Source organism: Mandrillus leucophaeus, unplaced genomic scaffold (assembly GCF_000951045.1).
Source record: "Mandrillus leucophaeus isolate KB7577 unplaced genomic scaffold, Mleu.le_1.0 Scaffold493, whole genome shotgun sequence".
NCBI lineage: Eukaryota > Metazoa > Chordata > Mammalia > Primates > Cercopithecidae > Mandrillus > Mandrillus leucophaeus.
The window spans coordinates 1,606,545-1,634,312 of record NW_012105287.1 but is presented as its reverse complement, the minus strand read 5'-3'; the positions used below and the strand labels follow the sequence as shown (position 1 = coordinate 1,634,312).

General features: G+C 39.5%; 1 protein-coding gene across 1 annotated transcript in view; it reads left to right on the top strand.

The window, feature by feature from the left end:
* KIAA0319L (KIAA0319-like ortholog) overlaps nucleotides 1-27,768 on the top strand; it is a 172,179-nt gene that overhangs the window by 76,799 nt on the left and 67,612 nt on the right. Inside the window, exons 4-7 of the mRNA XM_011995624.1 lie at nucleotides 14,478-14,724; nucleotides 18,474-18,575; nucleotides 22,391-22,488; nucleotides 27,002-27,089. Of these exons, the coding sequence (XP_011851014.1) occupies nucleotides 14,478-14,724; nucleotides 18,474-18,575; nucleotides 22,391-22,488; nucleotides 27,002-27,089 (535 nt within the window). The remainder of the gene's footprint in view (nucleotides 1-14,477; nucleotides 14,725-18,473; nucleotides 18,576-22,390; nucleotides 22,489-27,001; nucleotides 27,090-27,768) is intronic.

The window sequence follows — 27,768 nt, the reverse complement described above, 5'->3', positions numbered from 1 at the left end:
CATTCACTGCAACCTCTGCCTGTTGGGTTCAAGTGATTCTCGTGCCTCAGCCTCCTCATTAGCTAGGACTACAGGCATGCACTACCACACCTGGCTACTTTTTGTATTTTTAGTAGAGATGGGGTTTCACCATGTTGGCCAGGTTGGTCTCAAACTCCTGGCTGCAAATGATCCATCTACCTTGGTCTCCCAAAAATGCTGGGATTACAGGTGTGAGCCACCGTGCCCGGCTGATTTCTGCACTAAACTTTATTATTGTATTTCTTTGGCTTAATTTGGATTTCATTTGCCCTTTTTAGTTTCTTAGAATGTAATTTTATTTTATTTTTCTTAGAATGTAATTTGAAGTCATTAGTTTGAGACTTCTCTCTTTTCTAATGTAGACATTTTTAGGCTATACATTTTCCTCTAAGTATTGCCTTTAGCTATATCACACAAATTTTGATATTTTGTGTTACAGTTTTATTCAGTTCAAAATACTGTTTAATTTCCATTTTGACTACTCCTTTGACTCTTGGGTTATTTAGAAGTGTGTTATGTGGTTTCCAAATATTTGGGAGAATTTTCTACATATTGTTATATTATTCATTGGTAATTTAATCCCATTGTGGCCAGAGAACATTGTATGACTTGAATCCTTTTGAATTTATTGGCACCTGTTTTATGGCTCATAATATGGTCTATCCTGGTAAATGTCCCATGTGCAGTTGAATATGTATTCTGTTGTTGAGTGAATATAAATGTCAGTTAGGTCAAATTTGTTAATGTTGTTCAATCTTCAACATTTCTTACTTATTTTCTGTCTCCTTCCATCAGTTATTTAGAGAGTGGTGATGAAATATCATAATTATAGATATATCTGTTTCTCCTCATTGTTTGATCAGCTTTTGCTTGACGTATTTTGAAGTTTATTATTAGATGTGTAAATGTTTAGGATTGTTATTCCTCTTGATGAATTGACTCCTTCGTCATTATGATACAATTCCCTTTATCTTTGGTAACATTGTTTTCTCTGAAATCTATTTTGTCTGATATTAATATAGCTACTTCAGCTACTTTTGATTAGTGTTAACATAATATATCTTCTTCCATCCTTTAACTTTTAACCTATCTGTGTCTTTACATTTAAAGTCAATTTCTAATAGGCTGCATATAGATGGATTGCTTTTTATCCAGTCTGACAATCTCTGCTGATTAATTGGAGTTAGACCACTTACATTTAATGTGATTATTATTATTGTCATTATTTTGAGACCGAGTCTCACTCTGTCACCCAGGCTGGAGTGCAGTAGCGCAATCATGGCTCACTGTATCCTTGACCTCCTGGACTCAAGCTATCCTCCCACCTCAGCCTCTTGAGTAGCTGGGACTGCAGGAGTGTACCAGTATGCCCTGCTAATTTTAAAATTTTTTATAAAGACAAGGTTTCACAACGTTGCCCAGGCTGGTCTCAAACTCCTGGGCTCAATCAATCTTCCCATCTCAGCTTCCCAAAGTGCTGGGATTACAGGTATCAGCTACCATGCCTGGCGTAAGGGCCATCATTCTGCTTAGCACAACTAATAAGCCAACAAAGAAGGTAAAATTGAATGTGAAAAATACTCAATTAATTCAGACAAGATCAGGTATGTTCAGGGTGGTGTGGCCATAGACTGAAAAACAATTAATTCAAAGGAAGGCATAAACTTAAGGAAAATGGACAAAGAACATATTGGACAAATAGCAAATACTAAGTTGGTAGATTTGAACCCAGTCACATCAATAATCACATTAGGCTGGGCTCAGTGTCTCACACCTATAATCCCAGCACTTTAGGAGGCGAAGGTGGGAAGATCACTTGAGCACAGGAGTTTGAGACCAGTCTGGGCAACGTAGTGAGACTCCCATCTCTATAAAAAAATTAGCCAAATGTGGTGGTGATGGCATATGCTTGTGGTCCTATCTACTCAGGAGGCTGAGGCAGGAGGACCACTTGAGCCTGCAGTGAGCTGTGATTGTACCACTGCATCCAGCCTGGGCAACACAGCGAGACCCTGTCTCAAAAACAAAAAACAAACAAAAAAGAATAACGGCCCCTAAAGATGTCAGCATAATAATCTCAGGAACCTGTGAATCTGTTAAACAACATGGCAAAAAGGATTTAAGGTTTCAGATGGAATCAAGGCTGCTAATAAGGTGACCTCAAAATAGGAACATTATCCTGCATTTTTCCTGTAGGCCCAGTGTAAACACAAAGCTCCTTAAAGTGGAAGAAGAAGATGTCACTATGGAAGAAAGACACAGAGACATGAAACTGCTTCCTCTGCGGATGGGGGAGGGGACCATGAGCCAAGGAAGGTGGCTGGCTTCTAAAAACTAAAAAATACAAGGAAACAGGTTCTTCCCTAAATCATCCAGAAGGGAATATGGCCCTGTCAACCCCTCGATTTTAGCCCTGTGAGATCTGTGTTGGATTCCTATTCTACGGAAGTATAAGATAATACATTTGTGTTGTTTAAGCCACTGAGTTTGTGGTAATTCGTTACAACAGTGATAAAAATTTAATACAACCGTAATTCTTTGTTGTGTAGTTCTAGTGGTTACTGTTGAGTTTATATTATACATCTTTAACCTATAAAGAACTACCTTAAATTATATTATTTCACCTTCATCTTTGAAAAATATTTTCCCTGTTTAAACAAATCTAAGTCGACAGGTTTATTTTTTTGCTTTCAGTACTTTAAAGATATCATGTCAATGTCTTCTAGCTTGCATTGTTTCAGGTGATATATCTGCTCTAGTTTTTATCTTTGTTCCACATATATGATGTTTCTTTTTTCTCTGGCTGCTTATATACTTTTCTCTTTACCACTGTTTTAAGTGATTTGATTATGTTATTCTATGGAGTAATTTTATGTTTCATGTGGTTGGGGCTTGTTGAACTTTAATCTGGATTAGAATGTGGGTTTATAGTTTTCTTCAAATTTGGGAAATTATTGATGATTATTCAAATATTTTTCTGTCCCTCTACCTTTGGGACCTCTAGTTACAAGCATATTTGGCCACTTGAATCTATTTCACAGTTTGCTGATGCCCCATTCATTTGTTTTCAGCTTTTTTTGTCTCTGTTTCATTTTGAATAGTTTCTATTGAGATTATTTAAGGTTACTAATCTTTTCTTCTGCATTGTTTAATCTGCCTTTAAATTCTTACAGTATTGCATTAGTCTGTTCTCACATTGCTATAAAGAACTATGTGAGACTGGGTAATTTATGAAGCAAAGAGGTTTAGTTGACTCACAGTTGTGCAGGCTGGACAGGAAGCATGGCTGGGAAGCCTCAGGAAACTTACAGTAATGGTGGAAGTCAAAGGGGAAGCAGGCACAGCCTTCACATGGTGGAGCAGGAAAGAGAGAGAGTCAAGTGGGAAGTGCTACACACTTATAAACCATCAGAGCTCATTAGAACTCACTATCATGAGAACAGGAAGGGGAAATCCACCCTCATGATCCAATCACCTCCCATTATGTTCCTCCCCCAACACTGGGAATTACAATTCAACATGAGATTTGGGTGGGACACAGAGCCAAAACATATCAAGTGTATTTTCTTTAATATCAAACATTGTAATATTTATCTTAAAAGTTTGATATGAAGTCTTTTTTATGTCTTATATCTCTACTTAATATATTCAACCTTTCCTATAACATCTTAAACATAGAAATATAATCATAATACTTAATTTAATATCCCTATCTACCAGTTCTGTCATCTCTATAATTTCTGGATCAGTTTTAATTGATTTACTTTTTTTTTCTCATTATAGTATTTATTTTCCTGCTTCTTTGCATGTCTGGTTATTTCGGATTAAGTGCTAGACATTGTAAATTTTACCTACTGGGGTTTTGGATATTTTTGTATCACTATAAGTGTTCTTGAACTTTGTTCTGGGTGGTGGTTAAATTATTTGCAAACAGTGATACTTTTGAGCCTTGCTTTTAAGCTTTGTCATGTGAGTCCAGAGCTGCATTTAGGCTAGGGTTAATTTTTCTACCCTACTAAAGCAAGACTTTTATTAGTATTTTAACTGATGCCCTGTGAATTACAAAGTTTTCCAATCTAGCTTTTTGGAAGAGGTACTATTTCTTATCCATCTAAACTTGAGTACTTTTCTCTGTAATCGAGAGAACTACAGGGCAGCCTGGGCAACATGGCAAAACCTCATCTCTGCAAAAAGTACAAAAAGCTACTTGGGGGGTTTAGGTAGGAGGATTACTTCAGCCTGGGAGGTTGAGGCTGCAGTGAGCCAAGGTCATGTCACCGCACTCCAACCTGGGTGATAGAGCGAGACCCTGTCTTAGAAACAAACAAAAGCCAGGCATGGTGGCTCATGCCTGTTATCCCAGCACTTTGGGAGGCTGAGGCGGGAGGATCACTTAAGGTCAGGAGTTTGAGACCAACCTGGCCAACATGGTAAAACCCTTTTCTCTACTCAAAATACAAAAATTAGCTGGGCACAATGGCAGGAGCCTGTGATCTCAGCTACTTGCGAGGCTGAGGCAGGAGAATCACTTGAACCTGGGAGGCAGAGGTTACAGTTAGTGGAGATTGCACCACTGCACCCCAGCCTGGGTGACAGAGTAAGACTCCATCTCAGAAAAAAACCCAAACAGACAAAACAAAACAAAGAATACAGGTTAGTTTTTTCCCTGGCCCTGTGCGGTTTCTTCTTATATATCTGATTATCAGTACTCCCTTGAGAACTTAATGGGGTCTCCTTCAGATTTTCAGAGTTCTGTCTCTGTATAGCACTCTTCTTTCCCAGACCTCCAGCTCAGTTCTTCAACTCTAAAGACTACTGGTCTGTGCTTGGATTTCTTCTTCCTGTGCCATGGCCCAGAAACATTTTCTAGACAGTAAGCTGGGGCAGTCATAGGGTTCACCTTACTTGTTTTTCATTTCTTAGGGATCACTGTTTTTTATCACCTGATGTCTGGTGTCTTGAAAGCCATCGTTTAATATATTTTGTCTGGTTTCTAAATTTTTTTCAGAAGGATAAATCTTTTTGCTGTTACTTCATCTCGATTGGAACAGAAAGTCCACCATGTTTTTTTTGTTTTTGTTTTTGTTTTGTTTTTTTACCTTGTGGCATTCACCTACCTAACTACTACTTAGTCTTCAAGACTCTTCCCAGGCTTTACTTCTTTTTGAAAGCCTTCTCTGATATTTACTTCCCAAGTTTGGACCCAGATCCTCTCCTAAATATTTGCATAATACTCAACTCTATCATTAAATTTTCAGTCTCAGAACTTGATGCTCGTTGTTCAAACTCGATACTTGCAAATATGTCCTTGATCTTGTCCCCTTGCATCTTTAGCTACCATTCATTTGTCTCTCTTCCTTTTTATCTAGAAATATCAAAGGTATTCTACACTTGCTCTCTCTTCTTTATTCACTTACATCTAATCCTCAGCCCTGTGGTATTTGGTTTCCACTGAAGCTTGCCAGGGTCACCAGTGACTTCACAGTTGCCGATTGCAGTGTATTCTTTTCAGTCTTTATTTGATTGGCCCTGTCTGCATTATTTCATACTGGTTGCAATTGTCCCTTCTTTCTTGTGGGAACCACACATTCCTGGTCCTTTTCCTTCTTCCTGACAATTCCTTCTTGGTCAATTTTGTTGGTCATTTTATCATCTTACAGCCTTTGTATTCCTAAATGTTCTATTTTTGATTACTATTTCTTTTATTTACATGTTCTTCCTGTCATAGTTCATCCACTCCCATGGCTTTAGGAGCATGATTCCAAGTCTTAGTTTCTGTTTGAATTTCCCAGAGGTATTTTAGCTTCAGTTTGTCTAAAACATAACTTTCCTGTAATTTCCTTAAAGTTGCTCTTCTATAGTCTATTTCATTTTTGACACTACTGTAGTCAGTCCGTCACTCAGGCTAGAAACATGGGTGTCATCTCAGACTCTTTCCCAAACCCCAGATCTATTACAGCTCCACAAATATTAGATTCTTAATATTTTAAAATCCATCCCACAGGGGAAATTTCCAGTAATGGTGGCAGAGTGAAGTGGTCTTTGAAACCTTCCCACAGATAATATTAGAAAATCTGTAAAAAATGTATTAAAAGGAACTGGAAAGGTTCCAAAAGCAGATAGAAGCTAGAGGAGTGCTTACTTTTGAAAAATGGCAACTGGGAGTGATAAGAATCGTGAATTTGCAGCTTAAAAAAATTTGCCTGAGGGCATTCAACAACTCCCACAGTAGAGGAAAGTGGCAGTGGAAAACTCCAGCCTTACTTTCTTATGGTGGCAGAAACAGTTCGTGATAGAAAAAGCTTCTGAAAATTTAGCAGGAGGGCTTGAAAGTAAGAAAACCACAGAAAAGGGTGAACCTCATAACCTGACTGTAAACTCTGCTAAAATCCCTGGATGTACCTCTAAACTACACCTGCATGGGCAGACTCCATGAGGCCTGGTGAATAAAAGGCAGAGATTAGGGAGGTAGAGTTCTGTCTTTGAAAGACAGAATCTACACAAGGTGAACTTCATGAGTTTGCTTCTTTTTTAAATTGAATGCATTCTCCAACCATGGGGAACCAGGTGGCAGATATGTGAAATTTTATGGACTTGAGGTATCAGTGAACATAATCTTAAGGCTGAAAATTAGGGAGGAATCCCCAGAAACAAAGAAAGTACAATGAGAACAGGCCACAAATCTGAGTAAAATCTCTGGCCAAATTCTTGGTCAATCATCAGTTACACAGGCAGACCTCTAGTGGCCAGGCTGGGTGCGGTGCCTTATGCCTGTAATCCCAGCACTTTGGGAGGCTGAGCTAGGTGGATCACTTGAGGCCAGGAGTTAGAGACCAGCCTGGCCAACATGGTGAAACCCCGTCTCAACTAAAAATATAAAAATTGGCTGGGTGTGGTGGTGCATGCCTGTAATTCCAGCCGCTAGGGAGACTGAGGCATGAGAATCACTCGAACCCAGGAGGCAGAGGTTGTAGTGAGCTGAGGTCACACCATTGAACTCTCCCCTGGGCGACAGAGCAAGACTGTCTAAAAAAAAAAAAAAAAAAACTGTAAGAACTACACAGAGATATCAGTTGTGGAACACTGTAAGGAGCAAAGTCTACAGTTTAGTCCAGGGAAGTTATTTGTCTACTAGGAAACCACCCCCCTGCCAATAATCCCAAGGAAAATATAGTAGAATCCAGAGCCACTACATGTATCAGAATGTCCAACATTAAACCAAAAATTACCAGACAAGCACAGGAACAGGAAAGGGTGATCTATACTCAGGGAAAAAAGGCAGTCAATAGAAAGTGGCTCCAAGTTGACTCAGATGTTGGAGTTAGTAGTCAGGCTTCAAAGTAGCTATCATATGTATGTTCACATAATTAAAGGAAAATGTTTTGTTTTTGTTTTTTTGGGTCTCATTCTGTTGCCCAGGCTAGAGTGCAGTAGTACTGTCTTGGCTTACTGCAGCCTCAAACTCATGGGCTCAAGCGATCCTGCCACCCCCGCTTCCTATGTAGCTAGGCCTACAGGGGTGTGCCACCACTCCCAGCTAATTACAATATATATATATATTTTTTTTGTAGAAATGGGGTCTTGCTATGTTGTGCAGGCTGGTCTTGAACTTCTGGCCTTGAGCAATCCTCCCAACTCGGCCTCCCAGTGTGCTAGGATTACAGGTGTGTGCTACTGTATTGGGCCAGAAAATAGTTTCAGTGAGTAAACAGATGAGGAATTTCAAAAAAGAAATGTTAACAATGGGAAAATAGAAACAAGAGGGCTTACAAAACGGCAGCAAGAAGGGATGTGTAGTTTTCGTGTAAAAAACAAGTATAAAACTGGGCAAAATTGTTAAAACCAAATATTTTTAACATATCTAGAAATAAAATAGAAGCAGAAACAAATTGAGAAAAATTTATTCTTTTTTTTTTTTTTTTTGAGACAGGATCTTACTCTGTCATCCAGGTTGGTGTGATCATGGCTCACTGCAGCCTTGACTTCCCAGGCACCAACCACCTCAGCCTCCCAAGTAGCTGGGAGTACAAGTGTATACCACCACACCCAGCTAACTTTTTCTATTTTTTGTAGACACAGGGTCTCACTATGTTGCCTAGGTTCTTGAAAAACTCCTGGGTTCAATCGATCCTCCTGCCTCGGCATGTCAAAGCGCTGGCTTGAGCCACCACACCCCAGCCTAAGAATTTATTCTTGAAAGGCTAGTAATACTTTGAGTAGGTACAGTGAGAGTCTGTGGTCTTCTTGGAGTGTTTCCCATCTGTCCTTACCTCCGTTACTCAGCTCTGGTGACAAGAATTGTAGTTTTACAAGTGTGTGGCTCAACATGAAAACTAGCATCTTAAGGAGCCAGAGTGCAGTGGCACATGCCTGTAATTTCAGCTACAGGGGAGGCTGCGGTGGGAGGACTGCTTGAGCTCAGGAGTTCCAACCAGCCTGGAACTCAACATAGTGAGACCCCATCTCAACTGAAAAGGAAAAAAAACAAAAAAGCAAAAAAAAAAAAAAAAAAACACTAGCAAATTTTCTACCAGAGGGGATAGACTTAATGTGGGACAGGTGAAAACTCACAGCTTTGCCAACTAAAAGTGGCAAACTTGGTTGAGAATGAATGGAGAGAATCCACAGCTTTACTAGCTGAAGGTTGCAGTGCCTGTTGGAGTAGCTGAAGGTTGCAGTGCCTGTTGGAGTAGGTGGTGGAACTGCCAGAAACTAAATGGGAAGATCTTGAAAATAACAGAGCCATAGAAGGGCTAAGATAAGCTCTCCACATATCTTTGAGAAGTTACCTGCGTGTGCAGGAGGGACCCAAGGGAACCCAATAAAAAGTAAAAATTAAGGGGGACTTGAGAACTGGCTGTAACTTTGAATGCATTCCTCAGGCAGTACACAGATAGATTGGCAGATGGCAAAACTTTATGGATTTGAGGTCTATGAACAACCCCTGCCCAGATCATTGTCTGACTACTAAACGATGCAGGCACAGGCCGCCCTAGAAAGCCAGGCTAAAATAAAAATAAGAAAACAAAAACTGAGCAGAGCATCAGTGGCAACATACTATGGGAGAATTAGATTCTGCAGTTTAAGTACAGGCAAGTTATTAAAAACAATCAACAGCCCATCAGATAAATAAAACAATCGATAGCTACTCCAGTAGATTATCTGAAACCTCTAGTTTTCAACCAGATATTATGAGACATGCAAGGAAAAATCAGGAAGGTGCGGCCCATGCTCAGTGGAAAAAAGTCATTAATAGAAATGATTTCTAAATAGACCTAGCTATGAGATTTGGCAGAGACTTCAAAGCAGCTGTTAAAAAATATGATTAAAAAATTAAATCATGTTCAAAGGTTTAAAGGAAAATGAGATGACAGTTACTTAACAAATAGGGAAGTGGCTCTAACCACTTTTGGTCAACATTGTAGTAGAGGTCCTAGCCAATTATAATGCAAGAAGAAGAAATGAAAGAAATAGAGATTGGAAGTGAAGAAGCAAAACTGCCTTTGTTCACAGATGATTGGATTATTTCTAGAAAATTCTAAAGAATCTACATAAAAGCTACTGTTAAGTAAAGTTAGCAAGATTGTAGGATATAAGGTCAATATACAGAAATCACTTGTGTTTCTGTATTAGCAATGAATAATTGGGAATTGAAGTTTTATTATTTATTTATTTTAGAGATGGGGTCCCACTATGTTGCCTAGGCTGGCCTTGAACTTCTGGGTTCAAGCAGTCCTCCCTCAGCCTCTCAAATAGCTGGAACTCTAGGTGTGCGCCACCATACCTAGCTTAAAGTTTTAAAAAATGTGTAACACCCGAAGCCATGAAATACTTAGGCATAAACTTAACAAAATATGTGCAAAAACTATATACTGAAAACTACAAAACTCTGCTGAGAGGAATTTGAGAAATAAGTAAATGAAGAGAAATAAGTAAATGAAGAAATTTGAGAAATAAGTAAATGATGTAATGGGTTGACTGATGTCCTCCCCTACCCCCCTCAGCATGTGACCTTATTTGGGAATAGGGTCTTGGCAGATGTAATTAATTGAGAATCTCCAGGTGAAATCATCCTGTATTTAGGGTGGGCCCTTAATACAATGACTGGTGTCTTTATACAAGAGATAGGAAAGGGAGCTTTGGGTCAATCTACACGGACACGGAAGAAGGCCGCATGAAGAGTGGAGTTATGTTGCTACAAGCCAAGGAATGCTAAGAGCCTCCGGGAGCTAGAAGAGGCAAAGAAAGATTCTCCTCTAGGGCCTTCAGAGGCAGTATGGCCTGCCAACACCTTGGTTTCAGACTTCTGGCCTCCAGAACTGTGAGAGAATGAATTTCTATTGTTTTAAGCCACAAAGTTTACAGTAATTCATTATGGCGGCTCTAGGAAACAAATATAACCATGTTATACAGATTGGGATCTAGAAAGATCAAAATGATTTTGAAAAAGAACAACAAAGTTGGAGGACTTAAACTATCTAGCTAGAAGACTTACTATATAGCCACAGTAATCAAGGCAGTGGTGCTGGTATAAAACTAGACTAAGTTAATGGAACATTATAGAGTCCAGAAATAGACCCACATATATATGGTCAATTGATGTGCCAGTGCAGTTCAGTGGGGAAGGGATAATCTTTTCAACAAATAGTGCTAGAACAGTTAGATAATGATATGTAAAAACGTGAACCTTGACCCTTACCTCTATAGGAAAATCAACTCAAAACAGATCATAGATCTAAATTTAAGACTAAAAGCTATAAAACTTATGGAAGAGGACACAGGAGAACGTTTTTGTGATCTTGGTTTGGCAAAGATTTCTTAGCCATGTCACTGAAAGCATGAACTGTAAAAGAAACAAATGATAAATTGGAGCTTATCAAAATTACGAATTTTTGTTAATGAAAAACTAACACTAACAAAATGAAAAAGCAAGGTACAGACTGAGAAAACATTTGCAAATTATGTGTCTGACAAAGGACTCATTTATAGAAATAAATGAGCTTTTGTAACTCGATCAGAAAACTAGTAACCCATTTTAAAAAGCAGGCAAAAGATTTGAACATAGTCCACCAAAGAGGTTATACAGGTGTCTGATAAATACATAAAAAGATGTTCAACATCACTAATCACTAGGAAAATGTAAATTACGACCACAGTGAGATGCCACTACATACCTCTAGAATGGCTAAAATTAAAAAGATTTCCACACCAAATTCTGTCAAGGTTGTATGATAATTGAAATACACTGGTGGTGGTACTAAACAAATTATAGTATATTTATAAAGCAGAAAATTACTTAGCAATGCTAAGGAATGAATTATTGATACACAAAACATTTTGCATATATAACATTTTGTGTATATTTTGTTATTCATACAAAATAATTTTGCTGAGTGAGATAAACCAGACTACTCCCCTCAAAAAAAAGGGTGGGTACTTTGTGATTCCATTTATAGAACCTTCTAGGAAATGCAAACTATGGAAACAGAAAGCAGGCTGGGCGCGGTGGCTCACGCCTATAATCCCAGCACTTAGGGAGGCCGAGGCGAGTGGATCACGAGGTCAGGAGATTGAGACCACCCTGGCCAACATGGTGAAACTCCGTCTCGACTAAAAATACAAAAAATTAGCTGGGCGTGGTGGCAGGCACCTGTAGTCCCAGCTACTCGGGAGGCTGAGGCAGGAGAATGGTGTGAACCTGGGAAGTGGAGCTTGCAGGGAGCCGAGATTGCGCCACTGCACTCCAGCCTGGGCAACAGAGCGAGACTCCATTTCAGAAACAAAAGAAACAGAAAGCAGAGAATGGTTGCTTAGGGCGGGGAGGACAAGGCATTACAAAGGAGCATGAGGAATCTTTGGAAGCTAATGCATATCCATCAGGATATGCATTAGCTTGATTGTACTGATGGTTTCAAATGTGTATACATACATCAAAATTTATCAAATTGTACAGTTTATGTATGTTCAATTTATTATATGTCAGTTATACCTTAATAAAGCTTTAAAAAGGGGGGGGTGAAAATTTGGATAAACTTTACTTCTTTGCCTCTTCAAAGAAAAAATGGTCAATAAGCACATGAAAATATGTTCAATGTTATTAGTCATCAGGAAAGTCATCAGTGATATATTACTTTATAACCACTAGAATGACAAAAAATAAAAAGACCAGGACTACCAAGTGTTGGTGAAGTTGTAGAGCAACTGAAACTCTTGTATGTTGCTGGTAGAAATATAAAATGTACAGCCACTTTGGGTAACAGCTCATAGTTTCTTACAAAGTTCTTACAAAGTATATGTTCTTACAAACATATACTTATGTATAACCAGCAATTCTCCTAAGTATTTACCTAAGATAAATTAAAACACATGTTTACAGAAACATGTATACTTAAACATTCATAGCAGCTTTTATAACTAAGAACAGAAAATAACTTAAAATCCCATCAGTAGATAAATGTAAAACAAATTTTTGTGTGTTTCTATAATGGAAAACTACTCAGTAATAAAAAAGAATGTACTACTGATATGCACAATATCATGAATGAGTTTCAAAAACATGTTGAGTGAAAGCCAGAAACAAGTAGTATGTATATGCTTCCTTTTATGTGAAATACAAGAAAACCCAAACTAATCTCACTTTGACAACAAGCAAATCAGTGATTGCCTGAGCCTAGAGATGGAGACAGGGATTTATTATAAAGGGGCATGAATGAATTTTGGGGACCGATAGAAATGTTCTCTCTCTTAATTGTGGTTACATGGGTATATATATTTGTCAAAACATTGACCTTATGTACTTGAAATGTGTGTAGTTTATTTTATGTGAGTTATATTTCAACCAATTTAATTTTTTTTCTTTTTCTTTGAGACAGCCTCACTCTGTCACCTGGGCTGAGGTGCAGTGGCATGATATCTGCTCACTGCAGCCTCTGCCTCCTCTCGGGTTCAAGTGATTCTTGTGCCTCAGCCTCCCGAGTAGCTGGGACTACAGGCATGTACCACCATGCCCAGCTAAATTTTGTATTTTTAGTAGAGACGGGGTTTCATCATGTTGGTCAGGCTGATCTCAAACTCCTGACCTCAAATGTTCCACCCGCCATGGCCTCCCAAAGTGCTGGGATTACAGGTGTGAGACACCACACCAGGCTGAATATGATTTTTAAAAAATCCATACCACCACCCTTGTTTGGCCACTCATTATTTCTCATTTGGATGAAAGCAGTACTCTTCTAAGTGATATTCCCGCTATTGCCTTACTTCTTCAAACCCATACGCTAAGAAATGACTTGTAAGACAGAAACCTGACCTTGTTACTTCCTTGCATACACCCTTAAATTGCTTACCATTACTTAGTTTCTTAAAATAACATTTAATGCTTTTTTCCATCTGGTCCTTGCCTCTGTCTTTCCAGCTCATCTTCTATTACTTTTGCCTCTCACTTTGCTTATGGCTGTCAGTTCCCAAGACAGACTATGTTAATTTCATGTCTTGTGCCTATACTCATTCTCTGTCCTCTGCCTTTTGTCTAATAAACAATTGTTTATCCTCTAAAACTCAGCTTAGGGCTCTTCTCCTTCAGGAAGCCTTTTTCTTTAATAATAATAATAAAAAAATCATTCTTTTCCATACCCTTTCTCCCTCAGAGATGGATTAAGTAATTTTAGCTTGTGTGTGTGTGTGGTTTTTTTTTTTTTTTGGCTCATCATAAACATTTATCGGTATATTTACTTTTTTTTTCTTTTTGAGACAAGGTCTCGTTCTGTCACCCAAGCTAGAGTACGGTGACATGATCACGGTTTACTGCAGCCTTGGCCTCCCAGGCTCAAGCGATTCTCCCACCTCATCCTCCCAAGTAGCTGGGATCACAGGCATGGCCACCATGCCCAGCTAATTTTTTATGTTTTGTAGAGACAGGGTCTTGCCATATTGCCAAGGCTGGTCTTGAACTCCTGGGTTCAAGTGGTTTCCTCTCTTGGCCTCCCAAAGTGTTGGGAGTACAGGCGTGAGCCCCCATGCCTAGCTGGTATATTTACTATTTTGACTTATTATGCTTTCAGTTCTCTCTCCCCTACTGTTGAGCACAATGATTAGTTTTATTTATATTTTGGATCCATAAGGGCTATTTCATAATAGGTACTCAATAAGGATTTGTAGAAAGATTGAATAGAAATGTTAACAGGGTAAAAGTACACATTGTTTTGCTTTTCCAGCACACTTAGAATGCAGAAAATTACTATTTTGTTTTAAACAAAACTCTTTGGCTAGGAAAAAAACTCAGAAGATTTATCTCAACATTTAACACCACTTTTATGTGGGTGGTGAGATTAATTTCTTTAATATTTTTGACATTTTTGCATTTTTCAAGAAAACATTTAATATACTATTGTTTCGTGAGACATAACTTGAAAAATTGTGTAACTTTTACCTACTCAAATTAATTTTTTTTATTTCTTTAGGTCCACAAGGCAATTACAATTTCCAGTCCCCTAACCACAGACCTGACTGCAGAGCTGTCTGGTGGGCCAAAGAACATATCAATGCATCCTGAAATATCAGAGGGTCTTGCTACTATGCCCAGCACTCAGCAAGTGAAAAGTTCTGAGAAAACCCAGATTGCTGTCCCCCAGCCAGTGGCTCCCTCCTACAGTTATGCTACCCCTACCCCCCAGGCCTCTTTCCAGAGCACCTCAGCACCATACCCAGGTAAGGACCTTTGCTCTTGGAGATAGAAGGGGAAAGTAGAACATTTGATCAAAGTATTCCCTTTTAGAGGAAAGAAGGGAGGCATAACTAGAATACTGTGTGTTAGAGAAAAAACAATTCTGTCAGTACCCCTGCAGTTATGGACTGGGGGCTCTAGAGCCTTTCCTCGGCAGGCCTCCAGCTTATGGAAGTTTACGAGGCTAATTTTCACAGATCCAGATTCCACTCTGACTTAAAGGCACACGATTCAATTAAGTATAATGTTCAAGTGATCAATCAGAGCCTGCTGGGAAGAAAAATTTGCATCAGTGTACTTGCTTACCTTCTGCAAGTCTGGTTGTAGGTCTCTCATTTTTACGGCATCTTTATTTTTATTTTTATTTATTTTTAAAACTTAACTTTTGTGGGTATATAGTAGTTGTATACATATATGGGATACATGAGATGTTTTAATGCAGACATGCAATGTGTAATAATCACATCATGTAAAATGAAGTATCCATCCCTTCAAGCCTTTATCCTTTGTGTTACAAACAATCCAGTTATATTCTTTTAGTTATTTTAAAATGTGCAATTAAAATATTATTGACTATAGTCACCCTGTTGTGCTATCAAATACTAGGTCTTATTTGTTCTTTCTAGCTTTTGTTTTGTACTCATTAACCACCACCCCCTTACCCCCATACTACCCTTCCCAGCCTCTGTAACCATTCATCTATCTAACCATTACTTTCTATCTCCATGAGTTAAGTTGTTTTGATTTTTAGATTCCACAAATAAGTGAGAACAAGCAGTGTTTGTCTGTGCCTGGCTTATTCGCTTAACATAATGACCTCTAGTTCCATCCATGTTGTTGTAAATGACAAGATTTCATTCTTTTTTATGGCTGAGTAGTACTCCATTGTATATAAGCACCACATTTTCTTTATTCATTCATCTGTTGATGGGCACTTAGGTTGCTTCCAAAGTTTGGCTGTTGTGAACAGTGCTGCAAACATGGGAGTGCAGATACCTCTTCAATACACTGATTTCCTTTCTTTTGGGTATAGACGCAGCAGTGGGATTACTGAATCATATGGTAGCTCTATTTTTATTTTTTTGAGGAACCTCCAAACTGTTCTCCGTAGTGGTTGTACTAATTTACATTCCCACCAATAGTGTACAAGGGTTCCCTTTTCTCCACATCCTCACCAGCATTTGTTATTGCCTGTTTTTTGTATATAAGCCATTTTAACTGGGGTAAGATGATATCTCATTGTAGTTTTTATTTGCATTTCTCTGATGATCAGTGATGTTGAGAACCTCTTCATATGCCTGTTTGCTATTTGTATGTCTTCTTTTGAGAAATCTCTATTCAAATCTTTTGCCCATTTTTGGGCAAAAGAAACACACAAAAATTTGCCCATAATTGGATTATTAAATTTTTTTCCTGTGGAATTGTTTGAGCTCCTTCTATATTCTGGTTCTTAATCCCTTGTCAAATGGGGAGTTTGCAGATATTTTCTCCCATTCTGTGGGTTATCTCTTCACTTTGTTGATTGTTTCCTTTGCTGTGCAGAAGCTTTTTAACTTGATGTGATCCCGTTTGTCCGTTTTCACTTTGGTTGCGTGTCCTTGTGGGGTATTACTCAAGAAATTTTTTTTGCTCAGACCAGTGTCCTGGAGAAGCATCTTTATTTGTAAAGCCATTAATAAGTAGATTTATACATAGTGTATAAATAAATCTGTGCTTCATAGGTGCTGTTCTAAGGTATTAGGAAGAATTGGTTAATCAAGAAGTTGGTCTTTAGCTCCTGAAAAAGTCAAAAGGGTAAAATTAAAGTCAGTGAAAATGAATTTTTGCCAGTTTTTAATTTTCCAGTGTGTCCTTTGATAGTCATAGAACATGAAATTTTGGGGGTTCAATCCTGAGGCACCAAAGTAATTTTTGTATCCAGTCGAGATGCCTGTAATTTTTGGTGTAATTGTGAAGGGTTTGGGTTGGACTGTATTGAATAGCCATTTTTTGGTTCATTATACTTTCTCTGAGTATCATGTTTCTTTCTTTTCTTTTTTTTGAAAGTCAGTTCAGAGAGTTCTTATTCCATCTCCTGGGGCATCCAAATGCTGAAGCTTCCATTAAGGATGGTTTCATTTCTCCCCAAGTGCAATGTTCCCATGCAGAGGCAGATAAATCTCAAGTTTCATATTTGTCTAGGAAGCCCTTCTCGCCTCCCAGGCTTGAAATATGAGTGGACTAGCCTATTGTTTGCTTTAAGCTCTCCTAGTTTCGAAGTCTCATAGCAAATGAACATTTATGGTCAGAGAAATAAGATTTATATAATCAGTGGCTTTCAATGGTCTGCAAAGATTTTTGGTTGAGGTGAGGGAGTGATGCTACTGAAATCTGGTGGGTATTGGTCAGTGATACTGTTAAACACCTTACAGTGCTCAGGACGTTTCCCTCCATGATAAAGAATTACCTGGTCCAAAATATCAGGAGTGCTGAGCTTGAGAAACTGACATATGTGAAATAGCTGGTGAATAGTATAAAGACAGTATATAGCTCTTTGCTGACTTGAGTGTTCCAGAAATGCTAGCATACTTCAAGATTAGATCACTTTGAACTGAAATGGTCTGTGAAGATTTCTTGGAGAGGAGACAGGCTTTAAGCAAGAAACAAAATGCTGTATTTAGAATAAAGCAAGGCAAACACCCCAATTGAAAGAAATAACTTTAACAAAGTCCCTGAGAGTAGACCATGGCTTTGTGGAACACAAGAGAGAAAATCAATATAACTAGAGGCAAAATAGATAGGAAGGATAAGACAGTGAGATCAGATGATGGTTCTTTAATGGCAGGTTGGAAGTTTGGCCTTAAATATGATATAGGAGGAGGAGTCTTAAATAGAAGAGTAACATGGTGGGTGAGTATTTTGGAAAGACTAATGGTGTTGGTTGTTTTAGGAAGACAGAATTGATTGGAGTGGAGAGAGCTAGCAGAGGGAAGATAAAATAAGATTCTTGGAATAAGCAAGCCGGGCGTGGTGGTGCATGCCTGTAGTCCCAGCTACTTGGGAGGCTGAGGTGGGAAGATCACTTGAGTCCGGGAATTTGAGGCTGCAGTGAGCTATGATTACACCACTGCACTCTATCCTGAGCAACAGAGTGAGACCCTGACTCAAAAAGAAAAAAAAAAATTCTTGGAATAATCTAGTGTGAACAATGAATCTTGTAGCAATTGGAATGGAAAGAAAGTAAGGCAGATTTGTGACCATTTGCCTTCCCTTCTAGAAACTTTATATATGTATCTTATTAGAAAGTTATTTGTTAGCATAAAGGTGATACTTGAAACAGAATTTGACTCTGTGGAATGTAGTACCTAAGGAGGGCTTAGGGACAGACTGTAGTAAAAATACAATGGAGGAAAAGAGAGAAAGGAGAAAAAATAGAATAATATGGTATTATGATAACCAAGAGTTTTAAGATGGAGGCAGTTAGCAGTAGTAGAAGCCACTGAGATGTGAGATGAAGAATGAGGGTATTATGGTACAGCTATTAGATTTACTAAGAAGTAGTTTTGAAAGATCCTTTTCAATGGAAAAGGGGGGGCAGAATCAAATTTCAAGCAATTAGAGAGTAGAAGAAAGGTTAGTAATTGATGGCAGTAGCTGAAAATTGATCGTGAAATGAGTTTGATCACAAAAGAAGAAGAGAAATAAGACAGTCTGTATCTATTTCTTATCTCTGGTATATTTACTTTGTTTCCAGTTATAAAGGAACTGGTGGTATCTGCTGGAGAGAGTGTCCAAATAACCCTGCCTAAGAATGAAGTTCAATTAAATGCATATGTTCTCCAAGAACCACTTAAAGGTAAACATCCCCTTACGTTTGGATAACTGTTTTTGTTTTTAAAAGAGATAGAGTCTTGCTGTGTTGTCCAGGCTGGTCTCAAACTCCTGAGCTCAGGAGATCCTCCCACCTTAGCCTTCCTAATAGCTGGAACTACAGGCATACACTGCCACTCCTGGCCCTTATCTTTTTCCCTCCTCTGACTTCCTGTCAGGAAAATATATATATATTTTTAAGTTACAAATTTATATTAGCAGTCATCTTGAATAACTTCTTTCCAAGTTCTACATCTGCTATTTACTGGTTGTTTGGCCAAAATAAATGGATTAATCTGAGTCTCAGTTTCTTTCTCTTAAAATGGATATAATACAACCTAATAAATATGTTCTGTATTAATTAGCATCAGCTATATGCTAGGCACTAAACTGGCAACTTATCTACTATCTCATTTTGCCTTTAAAGTAATCTTATGAGGTAGGAATTATTACCCCCATTTTACTGAGAAAGAAATGGAAATTAAGAGAAGTCATTTACTTAGATTCACACAGATAATGACTGGCTCAGCTGGGATTTGAACCCAAGCTTGACATCAAAGCCTATGATCTCAGACCCTACATTATCTAGTACCTCTCATATTCCATAAATATTTGTGTATACCAGAGTGATATCCTGTCCTCACAGGACTGTTGTAAGGACCATTGTTTCCCATAGTGAGACCCTGTCCCTGGGGAAAAAAAAAGATAAGCCTAGTATGATATACAAAATTCAGGTATATAAAATATCTAAATTAGGGGTGATTACTTCATTATTTAAGAAAACTTTTGTAATATGAACATTCCTTTCACCTTTGAAGTATATGTTAATATACCAAAGTTTGACTTACAAACATATATGGGTTCTCTTAAGACTATTTATGACATGAGTGGTACATACTTTGATGGAAATTGAGTGAGTTGGGTTTGTGTTATTCTCATTGAAAGGTTAGTCAGGTAGAATGTCCTTCCCTATTTAGGATGGGGGGTACACATATCTTCAATACAGTATTCTTCATTTCTAGGCCTAATACCAAATAGTATATTAATGCAAAAACTACTTTTCCAGAAGCAAAATGCCCTGTCTGTTCTATATTTCTGCTCTCAAATTGAGGTTTCCTTATCAATTCATTTCACATTCCTCTAGAGAAGCCTTTTCCTTTCTTCCTCTGGTGACAAGTTAAGGTGAATGGGTTTAGTGGCCTTTGAAGTTGGAGGTGAGGGACTGCCTTGAGCTGTTGATTACTTCCATTCTTTTGTGAAAGACATGCTTGCCTCTACTGTATTTTCTTTCCTAACCCATATTTGCATGTACATTTCTGTGGGTTACTATCATCTTGTAGATTGGTGTTTCAAAACACATTAGTTTAGAAATAGATTCTTTGGCCAGGCACGGTGGCTCATACTTGTAATCCCGGCACTTTGGGAGGCTGAGGTAGGTGGATCACCTGAGGTCAGGAGTTCAAGACCAGCCTGGCCAACATGGCAAAACCCCATCTCTACCAAAAATACAAAAAAATTAGCTGGGTGTGGTGGCAGGCGCCTATAATCCCAGCTACTTGAGAGGCTGAGGCAGGAGAATCACTTGAACCCAGGAGGCGGAGGTTGCAGTGAGCCAAGATTGTGCCATTGCACTCCAGCCTAGGTGACAGAGCAAGACTCTGTCTCAAAAAAAAAAAAAAAAAAAAAAGGGCTGGGCGCAGTGGCTCATGCCTGTAATCCCAGCACTCTGGGAGGCCGAGGTGGGCAGATCACCTGAGGTCAGGAGTTCAAGACCAGCCTGGTCAACATGGTGAAACCCCATCTCTACTCCATAAAAATACTAAAAATTAGTCAGGCGTGGTGGCGGGCACCTGTAATCCCAGCTACTGGGAAGGCTGAGGCACGAGAATCGCTTGAACCCTGGAGGCGGAGGTTGCAGTGAGCTGAGATCACGCCACTGCACTCCAGCCTGGGTGACAGAGAGAGACTCCATCTCAAAAAAAAAAGGAAATAGATTATTTTCTCCTGTCCTCTCCCCAGGTTCTCCCACCTTTACTGGATATATGAGATGGATGGTTTCAAACTTTCAAAGGTTGGGGGTGATGAGGCAGGACCAATTCTGCATGTTCTTTATCCCTCTCCTGCTCTATGGCAGCCCATTAGGATCCCTCCAGGTCCAGTTTCAAAACCACTGTCCAACTGGGCATGGTGGCTCAGGCCTGTAATCCCAGCACTTTGGGAGGCTGAGGCAGGCAGATCACTTGAGGTCAGGAGTTTGAGAACAGCTTGGCGAACATGGTGAAACTCTGTTTATGCTAAAAATACAAAAATTAGCCAGACGTGGTGGTGTGTGCCTGTAATCCTAGCCACTTGGGAGGCTGAGGCAGGAGGATCACTTGAACCTGGGAGACAGAGGTTGCAGTGAGCTGAGATCAAGCCAGTGCACTCCAGCCTGGGCAACAGCAAGACTCCATCTCAGTCAATCAGTCAGTCAGTCAACAAAACAAACGAATGACTGTCCTCAGTCACTGCAACCAGCACTCTTTCTAACAGAGTTACACTCAGTTGTTCCTACCTTTGAATATATTTCTGCCTGCGAGGCATAATTCATCCCCTGAGCTTTTCTGTCCTAGGAATATTGTCCTGTTTTGAAATTTATGTTGCTAGCCTTAGCTATTATAAAATTATCTGTTCCCAAACTGTTTTCTATGTGGAAAAGAATTTCCAGCTACAGTTGGAAGAAATGTCTCTGAGTACAAGTCCTGCTTGTGCTGCTGCTTTCCTTCTCCTCTCGTAACCTGACTACTACATACTATATACATTTGTGAGAGCTGTTGGCGCTGACAACTGGCCAAAAAAATTCTTGTTTTGGAGGAGGAAGGAAGGAAGGAAGATCTTGTCTCCCAGGTGTATAAAATAAAATTGGTCTTCAGATGAAGGATATATTGGAATTAGGTTCTGTGTACTGATTTTAACACTTGAACTCATGAAATAAGAAAAAGATGACCTCTCTCTGCTAAGGTTTTTTTCTTTCCCCCTTTTTCTTTTTTACTTTTGGTTAGTAATTTAAACTAAACCTTCCAACCAAAGCCCTCCCTTCCCTAGCCAGAAATGTGTTTTGATCCAAAAAATGTAAGACAACTTTTTCTGGGGAGGGATGCCATTTAGATAGAATTCTACCCTTGCCCTACCTAATGATATAGTCTGACCTGCAAATGGGGACCATTTAATGCTTCATTTGATTTTAATTAATTTCATTGGGCCTGTTTTAAATGGGCCATCCCCTACCATCTTCTGCAGTGTGTTATTTAGCTCAGCAGGAATGAAGTAGCTCTTTTAACTCGCCAGGGTGTGATGACCTCAGTGAGATGAGCATTGTTAGCACTCTGTAAAAAGCTATTTTTGAACCACGTTATTTAGAAGTCATTGCTGTTCTTTGTTGCAAAAGAAGTTTTGCAAGAAAATGGCCTTTGTTCCCAGTGAGTTCATCTATAATGGTTGGTAGGACATGTATTTTCAGTGGTAGGCCACACCATGAGCAACCTGCTATTTTTCAGGGAGGATTGGCCCTGAGAGGGTGGTTATAGGGCCGTAATAAGCATTGTTGGGAGAGAGTTGGAAGAAGCCCTAACTGTAGCTGAGTCAGCAGAATTTGCTCTTTCTTTGAGCAGATGGTTTGGTTTCCCTATAGGCTTTGGGGTGAAATCTTAAAAACTAAAGCCTCGTCAAGATCAGAAGAGATTTGTTATTGGCAGGCTCTGTGGCTGTCCTCTTTGTGTGTAGGTGTGTGTTTTCATGATTTTTGTAACTGCCCTTCTATAGGAGAAACCTACACCTACGACTGGCAGCTGATTACTCATCCTAGAGACTACAGTGGAGAAATGGAAGGGAAACATTCCCAGATCCTCAAACTATCGAAGGTGAATTTGCCTCCTTTCACTTGCAGGGCTAAGGTAGAGGAGTTGACTATTTTCTAAAATGAATATCATATGATTTTCTGTCTACACTTAAGTTGTAAACAGTCTTTTAGAAATGAATCCTCTAAAAATCTGACTGGCTGACATCCAGTATTTGTTAGTGTATGATTCTCAAAGTTTCATTTATGGTAAGAAGACTGTACCAGCATGGTAGTGGTGGCTGAAAATATACACTAAACAGCTTTTAAGGCTAACTTAAGGATTTTAGAATTTGGGATGAGCTAGGTTATTTGTGGCCACATGACTGCATACATTGACTCAGCCTTTGTGGGATTCAGTATAGGTTTGGGGATTTTTTTTGTTTGTTTTTTTTTTGTTTGTTTGTTTTTGAGACAGGGTCTTGCTCTGTCACCTAGGCTGAACTGCAGTGGTGTGATCACAGCTCACTGCAGTCTTGACTTCACAGGCTCAAGCAATCCTCCCACCTCAGCCTCCTGAGTAGCTGGGACTTCAGGGTCATGCCGTTATACTCGGCTAATTTTTGTATTTTTTGTAGAGACAGAGTCTCGTCATACTGCCCAGGCTGGTCTCGAACTCCTGGTCTCAAGCAGTCCTCCCATCTCAGCCTTCCAAAATGCTGGGATTACAGGCGTGAGCCACCATGCCCAGACTAAGTACAGTTATTGACAGCTCTAAAATGTTTGTATTTGGCTGGGCGCAGTGGCTCCCACCCGTAATCCAAGCACTTTGAGAGGCTGAGGTGGAGTGGGAGGACTGCTTGAGACCATGAGTTTGAGACAAGACTGAGAAACATGGTGAGACCTTGTCTCTACAAAAAATAAAAAATCAGCTGGGTGTGGTGGTTCATACCTGTAGTCCCAGTTGGTCAGGACGTAGAGGTGGGAGGATCACTAAAACCCAGGAGTTTAAGGCTGCAGTGAGCTATGATCATACCACTGCCTTAAAGCCCAGGTGACCAAGTGAGATCCTTTCTCTAAGAAAAAAGTTTGTATTCTTTGACCCAGCAGAGTCATTTAGTCTTTCATTCTACATCTATTCATTGTACACTGGTTATGTGGCAGGTACTGGGGATTTACCAGTGAATTAGTCATAATTTTAATGTTCAAGAACAATAGAGTCTAGTAGGTGATACTGATAGGAAGCAGGTAATTATAACAGGTGGCACACTAGGTCAGTGCAGAGGATCATTGAAGCCCTGGAAAGGTAGAGTGGATTTCTTAGAGTGACTGACTTACTAAGTAAAGGGTGAAGGGATAATACCTCAAGCAGAAGAAGCAACATGTCCACTGGGCCAAAAATGAGAGAGAAAATGTGGAGAAAAGGGAATTTATATGTGGTTCTAAGTTGGAAAGATGCAGGGGTCAGATGGAGCAAAAGCTTTATATGCCAGATTAAGGACTTTGAATCTTATCCAGAAGGAATATAGAGCCCTTGAAAGGCTTTAAGCAAGAGAAACACATGTTTAGATCTTCAGATTAGAAAAATCACCTGACTACAGATTGGAGGAGATAAGACTCAAACTATTGAGGTCAGTGAGGAATCTGTTGAAAAATTTAAGTGTAAAATGATAGTAGCCTGAGTAAAAGAACTAAATAAGTAAAACTGAAAACCACCAGCCTGGACAACATGATGAAACTCTAGCTCCACAAAAAATGTAAAAATTAGTTGGGTGTGGTGGCATGTGCCTGTGGTCCCAGCTACTCGGGAGGCTGAGGTGGGAGGATCATTTGAACCCAGGAGGTGGAGGTTGCAGTGAGCCATGACCATGCCACTGCACTGCAGCCTGGCAACAAAGTGAGACTATGTCTCAAAAAATAAAAATAAAAACCACTTATTGAATTCATACCATGTGCCATACCCAGTGCTGATTATTTTATACACTTATTTCTTTTAATCTTCATAACAATCCCAGGATGTAGATATTACTATCTTTTTTACGAATGACAAAACTAAAAACTGGAAAAATGAAGTGATGTGGCCAAAGTCCACAAAGGTATTAAATGGTAGGTCTGAACTATTTCCATCTCTAAAGGCCATACCTTTATTTATTTTTTTATTTTTTATTATTATTTTTTTCCGAGACGGAGTCTCGCTCTGTCTCCCAGGCTGGAGTGCAGTGACCGGATCTCAACTCACTGCAAGCTCCACCTCCTGGGTTTATGCTATTCTCCTGCCTCAGCCTCCCGAGTAGCTGGGACTATAGGCGCCCGCCACCTCGCCCGGCTAGTTTTTTGTATTTTTTAGCAGAGACGGGGTTTCACCATGTTACCCAGCATGGTCTCAATCTCCTGACCTCGTGATCCGCCTGTCTCGGCCTCCCAAAGTGCTGGGATTACAGGCTTGAGCCACCGCGCCCGGCCAGGCCATACCTTTAATAATTGTGCTTTGACAGGTGGTTAAGAACTAAGGTGATAGCAGTGTGGATGGAGACAAGTGAGTAGATTGGAAAAATAATATGGAGTTTGACTTGATAAAATTTGATGATTGATGAACTGGTTGGGGATGTTGGGGAAGAGAAGTCTAGGATAATTCTAGCTTTTTGGCTTAGATACCTGGGTGGATGTTCATTGAAATGAGGAGCACAGAAGGTGGAGCAAGTTTTAGGGAGAAGTTTGCAGATTATTAATTCATTTTTGAACAGAGTGAGTTTGAGGTACCCGTGAGACATCTGAATTGAGTTGTCCAGTTAGTAGCTGGTGGAGAGGGACTGGAGGTCAGAAGACAAGTCTGGGCTGGAGAGATATATTTGCATATCAACCTCAAATAGATGATTTGTGAAGCCACAGCAACAGACAAAATCAACCAGGGAGAGTGTGCAGAGTGAAGAAATAAGCAGGCTGAGGTTGGAATCTTGGGAACACCCATCATTTAAGGGATGGAGGGTAGAGGAAACTGAAAGAAATGAAGCGTGGGCACAGAAGTGAAAGCCAAGAGGAAGAGTATTATAAAGAGGAAGTAGCCAAAGATGCTACTTGTGGCTCAATTAGTATTTACCCCCCCCCCAAAAAATACTTCAAAAGAAAAAGAAAAAAAAAATGTGCCTGGAAGATGTTCATTACAACATTAGTCATAATAGTAAAAATTTGGAAACAACCCAAGTGTCCAGCAGTTTGAAAGGCTTATGTGAAATTTGAGACACTTATTCATGTACTGCTCTGTGGTCGTTAAAATAAATATTAAAAAGACTGTGGCCGGGTGCGGTGGCTCAAGCCTGTAATCCCAGCACTTTGAGAGGCCGAGGTGGGTGGATCACCTGAGGTCAGGAGCTCAAGACCAGCCTGGCCAACATGGCGAAACCCCGTCTCTACTAAAAATGTAAAAATTAGCTGGGAATGGTGGTGCATGCCTGTAGTCCCAACTACTCGGGAGGCTGAGGCATGAGAATCACTTGAACCCAGGAGGGAGCAGTTGCAGTGAGCCAAGATTGCATCATTGCTTTCTAGCCTGGATGACAGGGTGAGACTCTGTCTCAAAAAAAAAAAAAAAAAAAGACTATATTATAGTAGGGAAGGTGTTCATGCTAAATGAATGAAAGAAAGAACAATAGAAAGTTTGATACCTCAATTGTAGCTAGAACTTTGAATATCACTAAAATATGAGCTCCTTGAAGATAGAGATCTTACCTTATTCATATCCAAACCACAAGCCTAGGACAATGACTGGTACATGATTTGGCTTCAGTAAATGTTTGTTAAACAAATGAGCCGTACACAACTATTATTTTAATATGTGGTCAAGGATTAGAAGGAAATGGAGAAATTTGATAAGTTGATGTGTTATGATAGTGATATACTGGGTACTTTTTTGTTTTTTTTCTTTTATATTAAGTTTATAAATTAGTAAAAACCAGGAGGGAAAAATATTCAGATATTTGGGAACTATTTAGTATCTTTACAAAATGTTTTTCTTTGAAGTGATGATTATTTTAATTTCGTAACTCTGTGGAGTGGGATATTTGGGCCCTTAATGTTCTTCTGAAAAGAAAATGGGAGTACAGAGATATTTGAAATCCCTTCTGTTGTTCTAGAGTCAGCTAGTCATAAGATTCACATTAAAAGTTGTTTTTTTTTTCTTTTTTCTTTTTTTTCAGTTCATTGTTTATCTCTTCAGCTAGTTTACTTTTTCTTGCTGGAGTGCAGTGACATGATCTCAGCTCACTGCAACCTCTATCTCTCGGGCTCAAGCCATCCTTTCACCTCAGCCTACTAAGTAGCTGGGACTACAGGTCTGTGCCACCACACCTGGCTAATTTTTATATTTTTGGTAGAGATGGGGTTTGGCATATTGCCCAGGCTGGTCTTGAACTCATGAACTCAAGTGATCCACCCGCCTCCTCCCAAATTGCTAGGATTATAGGCTAGTTGACTTTTTCCATTCTGGAAACAGGGGAAGGAAAGAGTGAAAGATTCAGCTTGGGAAAGTTCAGATATATCTTATTTTAAATGTAATTCCTGTTCTTTGTGATTGTCTAAGAGATCTTCTCTCACTTCTGCAGCTCACTCCAGGCCTGTATGAATTCAAAGTGATTGTAGAGGGTCAAAATGCCCATGGGGAAGGCTATGTGAACGTGACAGTCAAGCCAGGTATGTTTTCAGCCCTGACTGTGTCTCCCTTCCTCCCTCTGCAGGACTCCTGAGGAGACAGAGATTTGATTAGGAGGGTTTTGATTCCCATTTTTTTGGTAATATATTTATTCAGCAATTCCTAGTTCAATGTGGTAAACAGTTGTAATAGCAAAATACAGACTTTGTTACAACAGTGCTGTAGTTGGAATGCTGAGCTGGACACATGGCCCACAGTGCAGTATGGCCTGAGCAATAACTTACTTACCGAGAACTACTTCCTCAAGTGGGCCATGCTGAGAGAGGACTGTGTGTTGTAATTAACAGACACAGGGAAGCCAAGAGCCTAGGAGAAGCTTGCAGAAGGAGAACCAGCCAAGTGACCAGCTCTTTCTGATCTCTTTCCAGAGATGTGGGTCTTTGTACACAGAGTTCCTCATTTAAACACTACCAGTCTCTTTCACCTTGGTAACAAAATCCTGTCATTCTTTTAAAATGAACCACTGTAGGTAGATCACAGTGCAGTAGGAAGGAATCTTATTTTCCATTTTCAGAGAAATTTAAGAGAAGTTGGACAGTTGTATTAGTGCATTTTCATGGTGCTGATAAAGACATACCCGAGACAGACTGGGCAATTTACAGAAGAAAGAGGTTTAATGGACTTACAGTTCCACGTGGCTGGCAAGGCCTCACAATCATG